Raw genomic sequence first — 15,000 nt, 5'->3', positions numbered from 1 at the left:
GATGAGGGGTCTTTCAAGCTGATGTTCTACACAGAGAGCTGTTAGCTTGCAAGAGGGGTTCTCTTTGACTGTAAAGCAGTTTCAGTGCTCATTAGCGAAGGGGGTTTTGGATAAGATCCAAAGAGAAGATTTCTTTAAAGAAGAACTTAGCAGGTCTGGTTATTCCTTCGCTGTTTCTGGGTTTTCACTGGATTTGGGCTCGCATTTTTCACTACACAGCTCCCCCTGCAGCTTCGGTAGCAAGTGACTGCTACGCTAAACCCCCACTAGCTAGCGAGGTAGCCATCAAAAAACCAAGCTAAACACATACAGGGCTCACAATAAAATGGTCGAGCAAACACATTGTTCAAGAGACTATCAAACCACATTAGTTCACCCAAGGGTCGGCTACTTACAATTTCAACAGCAACAAAGCCAAGTCGGCGTCCGTTTTTCAGTCTTCTTCGAAACTACAATCTGACTTTCGAGGTGCGATTGAATACTTCCGCTAATGTAAGTCACATCCGGTTTTCTTCGGACCAGGAACAGAAAGTTGCATATTCGTTTTTTTAGTGGAGAAGCTATAGGGGGAGACAAAGCACCTACCAAACGACCCAGAAAGTGTTGTAGAACCATCAGAACGACTCTCAACCTGTATAATTAAGGTCATTTTTGCTAAAATTGTTTCATAGGGCTTCTTTAATGCTGCTTGAAGGAGCAGACTAAAGAACCCATTTTTGACTAAAGTGGCACCACAGTGATACTGTGCATGTTTAATATCTGTCCTATTTAAGGTGTGTGTGTGTGTGGGTGTGTGTGTCTGTGTGTCCCAAATCAGGCTGATTTATTGGAGATGGCTCAAAGATTCCTTCCATGACACATGCATCCATAAACAGTTAAAGAAAGAAACATACATCCATTGGCCGTCATTATTACTCTATGGGAACTGGTCAAAGCGCCTGGTGTCTGCCCTGGCCCAGAGGCCCTCAGTGCAGCGCTGCACTCTGCTCGTGCAGGCCCTGCCTGGCCGGGTTGAGCTGATTTGGGGACAGCTGCTGTGATGTCTCTATACGGGAGGGGATTATGGATGGCGACCCCGTGGAAGAGTGGCGCGTCAGACTCTGTCTGCTTCTGTCATGGTACATTTCAGATGAAGCACTCCCACAGTCACCAGCCAAAGTGGCCGGGCCATCTGCTGCAGATTAGAACTAGACCCCCAGCCCAATTCAATTAGCATCCCCAGCCAGACACACTGATTGGGCTGGGAGGGTGAGAGAGGGAGGGAGGGAGAGAGAGGGGGAGAGAGACAGAGAGGGAAAGAGAGAGGGGGGGGGGGGAGAGAGAGAGAGAGAGAGAGAGAGAGAGAGAGAGAGAGAGAGAGAGAGAGAGAGAGAGAGAGAGAAGGAGAGAGAGGGGGGAGAGAGGGGGGGAGAGAGGGAGAGAGAGAGGGGGGGGTGTATCGAAAGAGTCAGTGCCCTCCAGTAAACACAGCTCCCATTTCACCCCTGATAAACTCACCATCAGAACTCAGGCTGTGGCACACACACACACACACACACACACACACACACACACACACACACACACAGACAGGTTAATTCAAATCCATAGAGAGCTAGGCCCCCTAGAGATAAGCCATGTCCCGTAGTTACATATCCATGCATGCTGACTGTATTTGGGAGTGCTACTACGAACCAACATGAATTCATGTGTATGAGCACTGAAAGAAGAACGGTCTTTTTTCTGCCATTAGCATGGCCGAGACAATCTACCAGGAAAAGCTTTCCATTATACTCCACATAATATGTAGCGGCCATATGCCACTTACTTTGTGTTGTTGCTTTTATTTTGACGTCTGTGATTGGCATCGAAGTCACGTGGGCACAGGTGTAGAAATAAATGAATGAATATATGCACCTGGCCATGTAGATATGGAGAGGGGTGAGTAGGGAGAGCACATTTCTTGTTGATCTCATTGTATCGCAAAGATACAACGCACTTTATGTCCGGCCATGCCAATGCCATGCTATGCTGCTGTGATTGAGTTTTTACCTGGAGTTTTTGGACAAACTAAGCTAACTTTACTGAGGAATCTGCTAGTTTGTAGCGACAGTGTAAATGTCCCTCACTTCACCTCTCATGACTTTGTCTGTTCGTAGTCACTAAAACGTTATAACGCATTATAACACATTACATGTACATATCTCATGCACAGGCCACACCTGTATAATTGAGAAAGAAGGAGTATCATTCAAATACTTTAATGTTTATTTGGACAAAGTGTGTGTGTGTGTGTGTGTGTGTGTGTGTGTGTGTGTGTGTGTGTGTTTGTGTTTTCCATGCATTGAGTTGAGGATGTTTTGGCAGTTTCCATCTGCCTGTCTCTCACCAGGTCAACTCCAGTGAACACACACACATACACACACACACACACATGCACACACACACACAAACACACACATGCGCGCGCTCGCACACTCACACACACTATATACATACACATAGTCACACATGAGAATACACTTACACATTGACAATAGCAACTTCAGAATATGTGTATTACACTCACACATTGCAGATACAGGACTGGCTCTTGGGACACTAGTGTAGTCATATAATATGAAGGTGGTGTGAGTGTGTGAAAACTTTCATTCATAGTCTCTCTCTCTCTCTCTCTCACACACACACACACACACACACACACACACACACACACACACACACACACACACACACACACACACACACACACACATATACCCAGGCATGCGCGCACAGAGGCAGACTCACAGGAAGTCAGTCAGTAATAAGTGTTGCCCTTTGAGGACATTGCATCTTTCTAGTTCTCTTTCTGTCTCTCAAAACCACTCATCCATGCACTTGTTTGTATGTGTGAGAGTCTATGCGTGTGTGTGTGTGTGTGTGTGTGTGTGTGTATGTGTGAACATGTGTGAGAGTGTGTGTGGCAGTGAGACAGCCTGTCTGTGTGTGTGTGTCTATTATGTGTGAACGTGTATCTCTGAGTGTTTGTGTGACAGTGAGAGAGCTTGTGTGTTTGTGGGTGTCAGTGAGAGAGCTTGTGTGTGTGTGGGTGCCATTGCGAGAGCTTGTGTGTGTGTGGGTGCCAGTGAGAGAGCTTGTGTGTGTGTGGGTGTCAGTGAGAGAGCTTGTGTGTGTGTGTGTCAGTAAGAGAGTTTGTGTGTGTGTGTGTGTGGGTGCCAGTGAGAGAGGTTGTGTGTGTGTGTGTCAGTGAGAGAGCTTGTGTGTGTGTGGGTGCCAGTGAGAGAGCTTGTGTGTGTGTGTGTGTGTGTGTGTCAGTGAGAGAGCTTGTGTGTGTGTGGGTGCCAGTGAGAGAGTTTGTGTCTGTGTGGGTGCCAGTGAGAGAGCTTGTGTGTGTGTGACTTCTCTGCCACAGAGGGCGACACTCATTGGTTCTCCATGTGCTTATGTGTATTCATGCATGTGTGTGTGTGTGGGTGTGTGTGTGTGTGTGCGCGTGCACGTGTGTGTGTTTCAGAAAGTGACCTCAGAAATGATGTTAATCCCATGAGAAAGAGTAGATGAACAAACTCACCACAGACATACCCTGTAAATCAGACAACAATAATTGAAGGAAAAGAAAAAGGAAAAACTCTTAGTGGCAGCAAAGACTCAACACGATGAAATCCAAAAAACACATACTGTACTGTAACATGTAGATAGATAGATAGATAGATAGATAGATACTTTATTGATCCCCAGGGGAAATTCAAGAATCCCCAGGGGAATGTTCCGACTTGAGGAAGAAAACAACAACAACAACAACCTGCTAGGATCAATATGGGATGAGAGAGGAGAGAGATACAGGGAGAAGTGTGGTGTGTGCAGTCCATATGTGTTTCCGAGAGAGAGAGAGAGAGAGAGAGAGAGAGAGAGAGAGAGAGAGAGGGAAAGTAGAAAGTGAGGGATTGTAGGTATAGTGTGTGGAAGTGAAGTAGAGTGAGTGTAATGAAGGCATGTGGTGATTAAGTTGTCTTTGGGCAGTTAACAGAGTGTAAAGGATTCCTTTAGGTGTTCTGGAAATGCAAAGGGCCTTTACACTGTATATTTGCGTGTGTTTCTGTGTGTGTGTGTGTTTTCTGTGTCTGTATTTTAAGTCCAGACATTTCCGTGACTGCTGCATATCTACTAGCCTGGAAAATCCAGACCCTGATAATCTATAAAGATTAAGGTTCTGGCCAAGAACAATGTAATGGCCCAACTCGAGGGGCGGCAACAAGCATGCATTTAAAAATTGCACTGCACACAATCGGATAACACTAGACCATGTTTACTCTGAATGATTTCCGACTTTGACGCAATCGGATAACACTACGACCAATGCGTACTGTCCTCCAACGCTGCAGCGCTGTCTTCATCAGTTTAGCTGGTTCCCCGGAATGTTGGGGTAAAAGTGACGTGCATCATTGCTCCTTACCAGAGTGTCTCACAGAGACCATTCCATTGTGCTCTCGCGAGAACTCTGGATTTCCAGGGTACATATCTACTGCGGGCCACAGACGGTGTCTCAAGAGTGAGTGAGGGAATCAAAGTTGACCTACCAGTATCGAGGTGTAAACAAGCTTTCTTGGGTGTGCATATGTTTCAGTTTGTTTGGATGTACAGTACACACTTGTCACTGTATGTATGAGTGTGTGTAGCGTGTGTGTGTGTGTTTAGTATGTGTGTGTGTGTGTGTGTGTGTGTGTGTGTGTACGTGTAGTGTGTGTGTGTGTGTAGCGTGTATGTATCTGTGTGTGTGTATGTGTGTGTGTGTAGTATGTGTATGATGAGAGGCTGTTCTCCTGAGAGTGAGAGCTGCTGGCTGCCGCAGGGTGTGGGCTAGCTGCAGGCGAGGCCAGCCTCTTTTTACATTCAGCCGACACAGAGGTCAAGTGGCCCACGGATCTCTCTCTCCCTCTCTTTCTCTCTTTCTCTCTTTCACTCGCACTCTCTCTCTCTCCCTGTACCTTTCTACTTCCCTCCATCTCAAGCTAAAGGGCTTCACTCCCCTGCAGTTCACTGCTCACAGCACTACCATGACAACCCCTTTGCTCTCCCCCTCTCCCTCCCTCCCTTCCTCCCTGTCTTCCCCCACTCCTAGCCTGGCAGTTGAAGGTGGGTATGGGTGGGCATCTTGTCCCTGTGTGCCTTTGAGGCTGCAGATCATTTGAAAGCGTAATGTTTTTTCCTCCAGACTGCTCCCTATTGCTCTTTTTACCTGAGTGGGAGGGGGTGGGAACTCTATCTCTTTCTGTCTCTCCCTTTTCATCTCCTCCTCTCATAGTCTATCCATCTCTCTCTCTCTCTCTCTCTCTGTGCCCCCCCCCCCCCCCCCCCCCCCCCCACCCCCTCTCAGTCCTCGTCCTTGAGAGCCCAAATTGACATTGGTGTCCTGGTGGCGAGTGTGCAGATCACAGCGGTATTTGTGTGCTGGCGTGTGAAGGTGTGTGTCTATGATAGTGGTTCATCTATGTTTATGTGTGTGTGTGTGTGTGTGTGTGTGTGTGTGTGTGTGTGTGTGTGTGTGTGTGTGTGTGTGTGTGTGATCTCAGCATCACACAGGGACTCCAATTAGAGCAGGACCAGGGATGGCACAACTGTGCGCAGGTGAAGAGGGAAAGGGTGATAAAAGACTGTCTCTCTTCACACCTGCTGCTGAGGCCTCATTTGGTGTGATATGTGTGTGTGTGTGTGTGTGTGTATATATATATATATATATATATATGTATATATGTGTGTGTGTGTGTTTGTTTGTGTGTCTGTGTGTGTTTGTGTACCTGTGTGTGTGTGTGTGTGTGTGTGTGTGTGGTGTGTGTGTTTGTGTGTCTGTGTTTGTGTACCTGTTTGTGTGTGTGTGCATGTGTGTGTGTGTGTGTGTGTGCATGCGTGCGTGCCTGGGCATGCGTCAGGTGTCATCAGCCGCGCCTCGTCTCTGCAGAAAAGTCTGCCTCTGCCGTTGGCATGGCGACAGTTGCGGCACTGGGAAATGGAGCAGGCTGCCATGATAACAGAGCACGCTAAAGCGTGATGAGACAGGAGGGGCTTGAGCTCCATATTCCCCCATAACAGCCCTTCCTATTGTCCGTTTGTGTGTATGTGTGTATGTCTGTGTGTGTGTGTATTTGTGTATTTGTGTGTGTGTGTGTGTGTGTGTGTGTGTTTGGGTGTGTTTGTGTATGTGTGTGTGCACGCACCAGTGTTTTTGGTCAGGTTAGGGACATGGAGGCAGATGTACTGTACTAAGATTGACACTGCATTCCCTGCAGTGTGTTTCTCTCTGTGTGTGTGTGTGTGTGTGTGTGTGTGTGTGTTTGTTTAACTTTTATTCCTGGATACAATGTTACAGGACTTACTTGGCAAAAACTGACCCACCTCTGCTGCATTGCCAGTCTGCCGAAACTGCATGCCGTTTTTACATTGTCAAAAGTCAAGCAGACGATAACTACAGGGAACTGGATGATGTGAAAAAGCAAAAGTAACACATTTAAAATGCACACACAACTAAAAGTTGCTTTTGACAAAACTGGTGCTTTGAGTACTGATTCCATTGTTCCTGTAAGTTTCTCCTATTCACACATGGAACCGCAGCCTGGATTATACCAGCTTTCCAAAGGTTGAGAATTTTTCCTAAAAAAAAAAGACATGTTGTCACCTGTGGTTGTGATTCATACTCCGAGATACCTCGTCTGTAGGCTTCTCCTCCCATGTCTTTGCGCACATCGCTCACTTTTCCCTCGACCTGCCCATGAATGCATACTGTATGCATGCGTGAGAAAAGTACAGTTTCCCATGCAGCACTCCTGTGTGAGGCCAAATGTGCTTTCATTCATGTGCGGTCAGTTCACACATATCATGTCTTGAATTAACCCTTAGAACCCGATTGACGCAAAGTGCGTCAAAAAACACACCCTTTCTTCTCTGTTACATTGCTCCGCGATTGTTCATCACAACGAGATAAAACCTTTATTTTGTGACAGAGAAGAAGTGGGGCTTTCCAAAGAGACTACGCACTTGTCTGTACGATCAAGTATGAACATTTTAAAAAATCATGAAATTAAATAAAATTGCATCATATTTAAAGTCTATACTTCTCTGCGTTCACCTGCGCACCCATTACTCTCGTTTGAATTACTCGCGAACCCGTGATCGCATAGATATGGCAAGCATATCAGATGAAAGAGGAGAAACAGGGCTATCCATTGGTACCATGGATATCGATCTTTCTGGCTTATAAAAACAGAAGAAGTGACTGCAAAATATTAACGTCATGTACACAAACCAACGCTGCACACCCATTACTCTCGGAGTAATTACTCGGGACCCGTGATCGGATATATATGCCACGTATGTTAGATGAAAGAGGAGACACAGAGCTATCATTTGATACCAAATACATCCTTCTGGGTTATAAAACAGACGAAGTGACAGCAAAATAATAACTTCATATAGCTGGACTCACCCCACGTTTTTGTCTGTTTTTGTGGCAAAGCATGTTTATAATCCAACGCTATCGTGTGTTTCTCTATGGCAAAACATGTTCATAATCCGGTTTTGAGATCCTAGCAAATTCCTGCATGGCATCCAATTCAAGGCTCACATTGCATACCAATTTGTTCAAAAAAGAAACACCTTTTTTGCCTTTACTTTGTTCATGGCAATGCAGTAAAAAGTTGAGAATCATCATGAGTGCATACACCATAGTCACACATGCTAACAGGCAAACTTGGGTCAAGTCAGGTCAGATCAGTTCGTGTCACAGATATGGAGCGCAGAATGGTCATTTTTCATCGCTAAATAAAAAATGGCATTTATTTCCGTAAATCACACACCACATATTTCTGTAAATTGCTCAGCCCCAGAGTATCCCTCCAACATGGCAATTATATTGCCCGTTTCAGGACAGTCTGCCCTACACACACATGAAATGCATGTAGAGCTATGAGCTTGCTGTGGTGAGATACAGGTCAAAATATAAGAATTTTTATAATATTATTTTTATATTTTAATTCTTTAAAAATCTAAATAAAATCAATGCTAGTACTAATACATGAAATGATGGCAGATCTGGATAGCCTAGACTCTGCTGAAAAAAAACAATATATAATATGTGTGTGTGGCACTTACAATGACCAGAATAAATCCTTATGAATAAAGGTAGTGAAAATGCCCTAAAAACTGCTTAGGGTTCTAAGGGTTAAGGCGTTAATAGCAAAGAATTAGTGTCTGAAACAGCCGCAAATTATTCCGTACATCTGGCCCATGGCGTTCCCACATTCTTTCTTATTTTCTGAGGGCGGTAGGGTGTGACGCTTAGTACAACACCTCATGGTGTGAAGAAGCGAGAGGAAGGTGTAGCTCTTTGGATCGGCAGGGGGATATTTTCAACCATTTATCCACACCAGTTTTCACCATTATTGTATTCTTCTTCTCTCTGTCTTAACTTAAAAAGTGCAATTTATTGCTAGAAGAATGTGTGATTGTGTTATAGATGCATAATATCAGAAATAGACTACCTGGCATTGGTGATTCCTGTTATTTTGTTCATTCACTGAGACATTGAAGATTACAGCAATGCCTGCTCGCCTGTGTGATTTTGAATTAAATTGGGTGTTTTCTCAGACTTGTGGACTACAATGACTTGTATTTTCCCATGGTAAAAAAAAAAGCAAAACAAAAGAACAAAAGGCAGTTGGCTTAAAGTGGGATGAATTTGTCTATTGCATGTGGGATGTTTCAACATTTTGGTAAGCACTTGATATTAGGCATGTCTGTGTACCTCAAAATATATCACTTTGTTGGATAGTTGTATGTTATTATCAGTGATTAAACTTAGCAGCACCTAGACAATTGAGGGAAAATTGTAAAATAAATGGCATTTGTTAGTACAAAGCATATGTTTCCAGCATTTTCTAAGCATTCTGGAATGTACAACCCCAAATTGGAGAAGTTGGTAAGTTGTGTAAAATGCAAATAAAAATAAAAGTGAAATCAAATAAAAATGCCCTTACCCTGATTGTGAAATTGTGTGTGTGTGTGTGTGTGTGTGTGTGTGGTGTGTGCGTATTGGTGTGTGTGTGTGTCTCAGGAGCACAGAGGAGGTGTTTCAGGCTCTGGAGGATAACCAGGTAACCCTTTCCACCATGAAGGCGTCTCGTTTCGTGCGCGCCTTCGAGAAGGAGGTTGACTACTGGGAGCGCAGCCTGTCCCTGGTGCTAGAGGTCATCGAGATGGTCCTCACTGTGCAGAGACAATGGATGTACCTGGAGGTACTCACACTCTCATACACACTTACTTAGTCACTCACTCACTCACTCAAAAATGCAAACACACTCACTCACACACTCACTCACTCAAAAATGCACACACTCACTTACTCACTGACTCACTGACTCACTCAAAAATGCAAATACACACACACACACACACACACACACACACACACACACACACACACACACACACACACACACACACTCACTCACTCACTCACTCACTCACTCACTCAAAATGTAAACACACACACATGCACACGTGCACACACACGCTCACAGACACACAGATTAGCACTGGCAGAGAAGAGAACCTTGCCTTACTGTACCTTATATGTAACTGTACAAATGCTGTTTGACAGTGGGTGTGCATCCTGCCAGTTTTCAAAGATGAAGCACATTCCATAGCCTACTAGTCACAATCTCGGTTTTATCTAAAAAATTGATCGAAATTACATCACAATCTCAACCTTGGAAATCAAAGGTACAATCGATGATGCACACACACTAACAATGTCCTATCCAGCATGCATGGCAAGAGGGAAAAAAACACGAAGTGCAGCACGTCAACATGATCTCCTCAAACTTTAAGCTACAGCCACTTAAAAAACACATCAACCGAATTCAGTTGAATCGAATCCAGGATTTGGAAAATAGTCCGGTTTCAGGTCCCTAACAGCCGTAATCAAGAACGAACTCGGAGGACAGAGCATAGAAGGCAAGCTGGCTGAACTTGAAGATGAAGAATAAAAGCATATTGCCTAAATATTCGGTGTAGTCAAGTCCTGATTGTTTTCCTCTAGAGGTGTAGCAGGTTTACCAATGAAAAATAAACATATGTTTTATGGAAGGTAGGCTAAACATTTGGGCAGTCACTGTAAAGTTAGGTTAGGCTTATGTTAGGGCTTCGACTGCACAAACAATTAGATTTATATTAAAGTGAAAACATTGTCTACTCAAAGGCCACATAATGACAGGGGTAGGCAATCATTTCCCCCTGAGGTCAGAGGATAATTACTTTGATAAAGTAGCCTATGCCGCAGGCCACACATTGAACATTGAAATACAATGCACACAATGCATTGTGCTGGTTGTTAACTGACAGGAAAGCCTATACATAACGGATTAGCTAAGCTAGGCTACCTTATAGTAGGCCTATGCAATAACTTTCTCAAAACAGACAACTCAAATGGAGTGTCAACTTTAACTTTAGGCTACCCTGCATCTTGTTATTTGCGTGAAATGTAGGCTAACGCTAACCTCCGTTATCATGGATCATATCGATAAGTCTCTTATTAAAATTATATGCTGAGGAATATGATAACACTTTGTTAACGTTACTACCCTATGTTATTTAGCCTACATGATTTCAGTTTTTCCTCTTGAGCATGAAGATAACATTTGTGGCATAACTTCATAGCTTCATAATGCATGCTTCGTATCCAAATGTCTAGCCTAATACCTAGGCCTTTATTGGCATTTTAATTTTTTTTAGCTTTGAACTGACACATCACAAAAAAATGAGATGTCTCCTGTATCGCACAGGGGGAATTCAGTCGGCTTTTCTCTGCCAAAAGTTAACAATTTTCAAGCACCTTGCGTCTTTCTTTCAATGTCTTGCTATACGGCTCTGGGTTTACTTGTCCTCCGAGTTCGTCCTTAATGATGGTTGTTGGGGACCTGAAACCGTTTTTTTTTGTTTTGTTAATTACTTTTTATTGATTTTTGATCCTTTTTAAACAGACAACCAAACAACGCCAATGCTTTGAAAGTGACAGAAAGAAGAAAAAAATATGTCAAACCCTACACTCTTATCAATGGTGTGGTGTGCTCAGAGCCGACATGCAGTGCATTCTCCTGTGATGAATGTTTTGTTCAGCTCACATGTGGTTGATTGCGCGGCGCCTTGGCCTGCTTTGTTGTTTGATGAGTAGTTTCCTGGTCCCCGAGGTGCTAACCTTCGCAGAGCAGTGCAGCCCGTGTGGGCAAAGGCAGGCCCGAGCTGCCGGCAGAGCACTACTCGTGTGCAGGTGTGTTTGTGGGGGAAAACGTAAACAAATGTTTTGGAAGTGAGCGCGCAAACACTCGCAGTCGAGCACGCAAACACATCTGTTGCCCTCGGTTTCTGATGAGGAGAGTAAACAACCAGGGCAGTCTGGAGCTTCTCACAGAGCCTCTGATCTAAGATGAGGCTTTATACACACATATGCTCAATTACTCACTCACAACCACACACACACACACACAGATACACACACGTGCAGCGCATAAATTACATACACACACACACACAAACAAACACGCGCATACATTACACACACACACACACACACACACACACACACACACATTTCTGTATTGACCCAGTATACAGTGTGTAGATAACTATACACCCAGACATACGTACACACACACACACACACACACACACACACACACACACACACACACACACCCTATGTTTGCAGACATGCTCACACGCACATGGATGCATATTCACATACTCACGCACACAGATGTCCACATAATTGAGCACATTTCCATTTACATATATAAACATACAATAAGCATTCTAACACAAAAGACTGTCGAAATACACACACATGCACACACAACCGCCCACCCACACACACACCCACACACACACACACAGACACACCCAGACACACACACACAAGCACACTGCCATGCACACTGGCATAAACATATCCACACCTGTTGTGGGTTTGGAAACTTAAGTGGGCTCTGTCTTTGTGTCTTTGTCTCTGCACCCCCACCCCCTTCTTCGTCTAGAACATTTTCCTTGGAGAGGACATCCGCAAGCAACTCCCCAAGGAGTCCACCGAGTTCAACGACATCAACTCCAGCTGGAAGACCATCATGGACCGGCTGCACAAGGACAACAACGCCCTGAGAGGCACTCACCACCCAGGTATGCGTTCCCCTGGCCATGCGCACGCCGGATTAAGTCTGCAGAGAGCCCTGAAAAATTAAACAAAGAAAAAAAAGGGGGAAAAAAAAGGAAAAAGAAAAGAGCATTCTTTCCTTCTCTCTCTGCTCTCAATTATACCTTCCTGGTGTGGAGAAATGACTTGTCTTTCTCTCTTTCTTTCTTTTCTTCATAATCACTTACCTAAAGGAGGGATGAGGGCTGGAGAGGGATAAGAGGAGATTAAACCAGTATGAGAGAAACACTCGGGCCTTATGAGACCACACCGAGGCGAGACACGCGAGAGCGGTTGAAACAAGTGTCCTATCAGATGAGGGAAAATGAGGTCGCCCAGCAAATCCCTCTCCGGCTCGTGGTTATGCTTTTATTGGTGATGAGCAGGCCAAGGCTAGAAGAACATAGTAAGAGAATGGGAAGGAACCTGGAAAATGTGATGTTGTTTATCACAACGGTGTTCTGTAAACAGGGTGGAAGAAAGCCAGACACAAAGGGACTAAACTATATTGGACAAATAAATCCCACCTGAAGGGGTTCCTTATAGACCCTTTCAACAATAAAAAACAAAAACAATGCTTGAACGTTCTATTTGGTTCCCAATCTACTTCCTCTGCATTAAGATAACATATGGAATGTTAAAAAGGAAGTCTTGTGGGGCCAACTATGATGCTGATAATGGAACTCTCTTGAAAGGGTCTATATATTGCAGTGCTTTACTAGTGTTTACTTAGCTTTAACCCAGTGTCAATGTCTCAGCGTCCCTACTTATCCAGGATTTGGCCTGAAATATGCAATGTTACATTGTGACATTGACATACAGTGATTTATTTTATGAAAAACAGGTACAAATGTGTACAAAGTCCTTGCAGTATAGGTTGGAATGAATGGTCTTACAAACGTGCAAAAGTGATGAAATGGGAGATTTAATAAGGTCGTTAAAATAAGGTTGTTTCCATTTAAACGAGTTCGACCCGTATCGAAACGGAAGAGGGACTGATTCTTCCTTGAAGGCCAAGCTTTAAGCTGCATTCAGACAGGAAGAGACTCGCAGTGATGGACGGACGAGACACAATGGAATGGTAACGAAATTCAGCGACCTGTAGCAAATACAGACAAAATGACCGTTGGCGACGGGAGACAAGTTAAACTAATTAAGTTAAACGAATCCCAATATTTGTGCTGACAAGCGAATCGCCGGCTGTGTGCACGTAGCTCTGTGTTACCTGGTCAGTGCTGCCTCCTTCCGTTCCCATCCTCTCTTGGCGTCCACAGGGCTTCCGGAGAAACTGTCGGAGATGAACAGCAAGCTGGAGGAGATCCAGAAGTCTCTGGACATGTACCTGGAGACCAAGCGGCAGATCTTCCCTCGCTTCTACTTCCTGTCCAACGACGACCTGCTGGAGATCCTGGGGCAGTCGCGCAACCCCGAGGCCGTCCAGCCACACCTGAAGAAATGCTTCGACAACATCAAGAAGCTGCAAATCGGAAGGGTACACACACACACACACACACACACACACACACACACACACACACACACACACACACCCGTATGTATTGATCCAGTATATTAAGCCACCTGTTGAAAGTATTAAGTAATTAAGTAGTAAGTACAGAAACAGCAATACAAATATAAACACAAATGCATGAATCTGGAAACCCATTTCTGAGCATGGGTTTCCAGATTCATGCATTTGTGTTTATATTTGTATTGCTGTTTCTGTTTGTATGTTGGTTTACTGTATGAGTAAATATTTGTGTTTGTGTGTGTGTGTGAATCATCAGGTTGGACTCAGCAGTAGTAAGTCAGAGGCCATGGGCATGTTCTCGGCTGATGGAGAGTATGTCGAATTCACCCACCCCGTGCTGCTGGAAGGACCCGTAGAGGTGACCTTACACTCATCTCTCTCTCTAACACACACACACACACACACACACACACACACAAGACGTATTAATGTGTGCATGCTAATACGTGTGTGTGTAAATACATTAATGTGTGTGTTAGTATGTGTGTGTGGTACTGTTGATATGTGTGTTTAAATACATTAATGCGTGTATTAGTATGTGTGTGTGTGGTACTGTTGATATGTAAGGGATAATGTATAGAACGCCGGTCATTGTCGGGAGATAGGTCCCGACAGGGCGAACCGGACCGGTCTTGTTCCGCCCTGAAGGGACCTATCTCCCGACAATGACCGGCGTTCTATACATTATCCCGCTTAGTACACGGCTACTTACCAAAACGACACAATAAACTCCCCACGATGTGACTCTTTAGCCTACATAGCCTAGGCTATAGCCTATTTGTTACCGTTTCATCATGGCTTTTGCTGAGAAACAAATAGTTCGCAACAACACACGCTGAACTTGAATCAAACATTCTTTAGAACACAGCTGATCAACCGTCTGCTTTCACTTTTGAATGAAGTTCCAATCCTTGCGTAGTGATATGAAAGAATTGACTTAGAAGCACAAAGCCCATTTTCCTTGACAGCGGTCTGTTATACTTAGCAACGGTCTTTTATTCAGAATTAGCAGACCGCCGAACGTTGGGAAGGCCCATTCAAGTGAATGGAGCATTCTGCAGCACTATGAAGAGCCGTGTAATAAGTGTTTGTAACATTAATGTGTGTGTTAGTATGTGTGTGTGGTACTGCTGATACGTGTTTGTAAATACATTAATATGTGTGTTAGTATGTGTGTGTGGTACTGTTGATATGTGTGTGTAAATACATTAATACGTGTGTTAGTATTTGTGTGTGGTACTGTTTATGTGTTTAA

The 15,000-nt window shown here is 44.2% G+C and overlaps 1 protein-coding gene across 1 annotated transcript in view; it reads left to right on the top strand.

Annotated features, from left to right (window-relative positions):
- The window catches only part of dnah2 (dynein, axonemal, heavy chain 2), a 225,651-nt gene that overhangs the window by 85,077 nt on the left and 125,574 nt on the right, over positions 1–15,000 (top strand). Inside the window, 4 exon segments of the mRNA XM_042069618.1 lie at positions 9,086–9,266; positions 12,063–12,201; positions 13,489–13,706; positions 14,002–14,103. Coding sequence (XP_041925552.1) covers positions 9,086–9,266; positions 12,063–12,201; positions 13,489–13,706; positions 14,002–14,103 — 640 coding nt within the window.

This window comes from Alosa sapidissima, chromosome 18, assembly GCF_018492685.1.
Source record: "Alosa sapidissima isolate fAloSap1 chromosome 18, fAloSap1.pri, whole genome shotgun sequence".
NCBI classification, from domain to species: domain Eukaryota; kingdom Metazoa; phylum Chordata; class Actinopteri; order Clupeiformes; family Clupeidae; genus Alosa; species Alosa sapidissima.
Note: the sequence above shows the minus strand (reverse complement) of the source record. Positions and strands in the feature narration are given on the sequence as shown.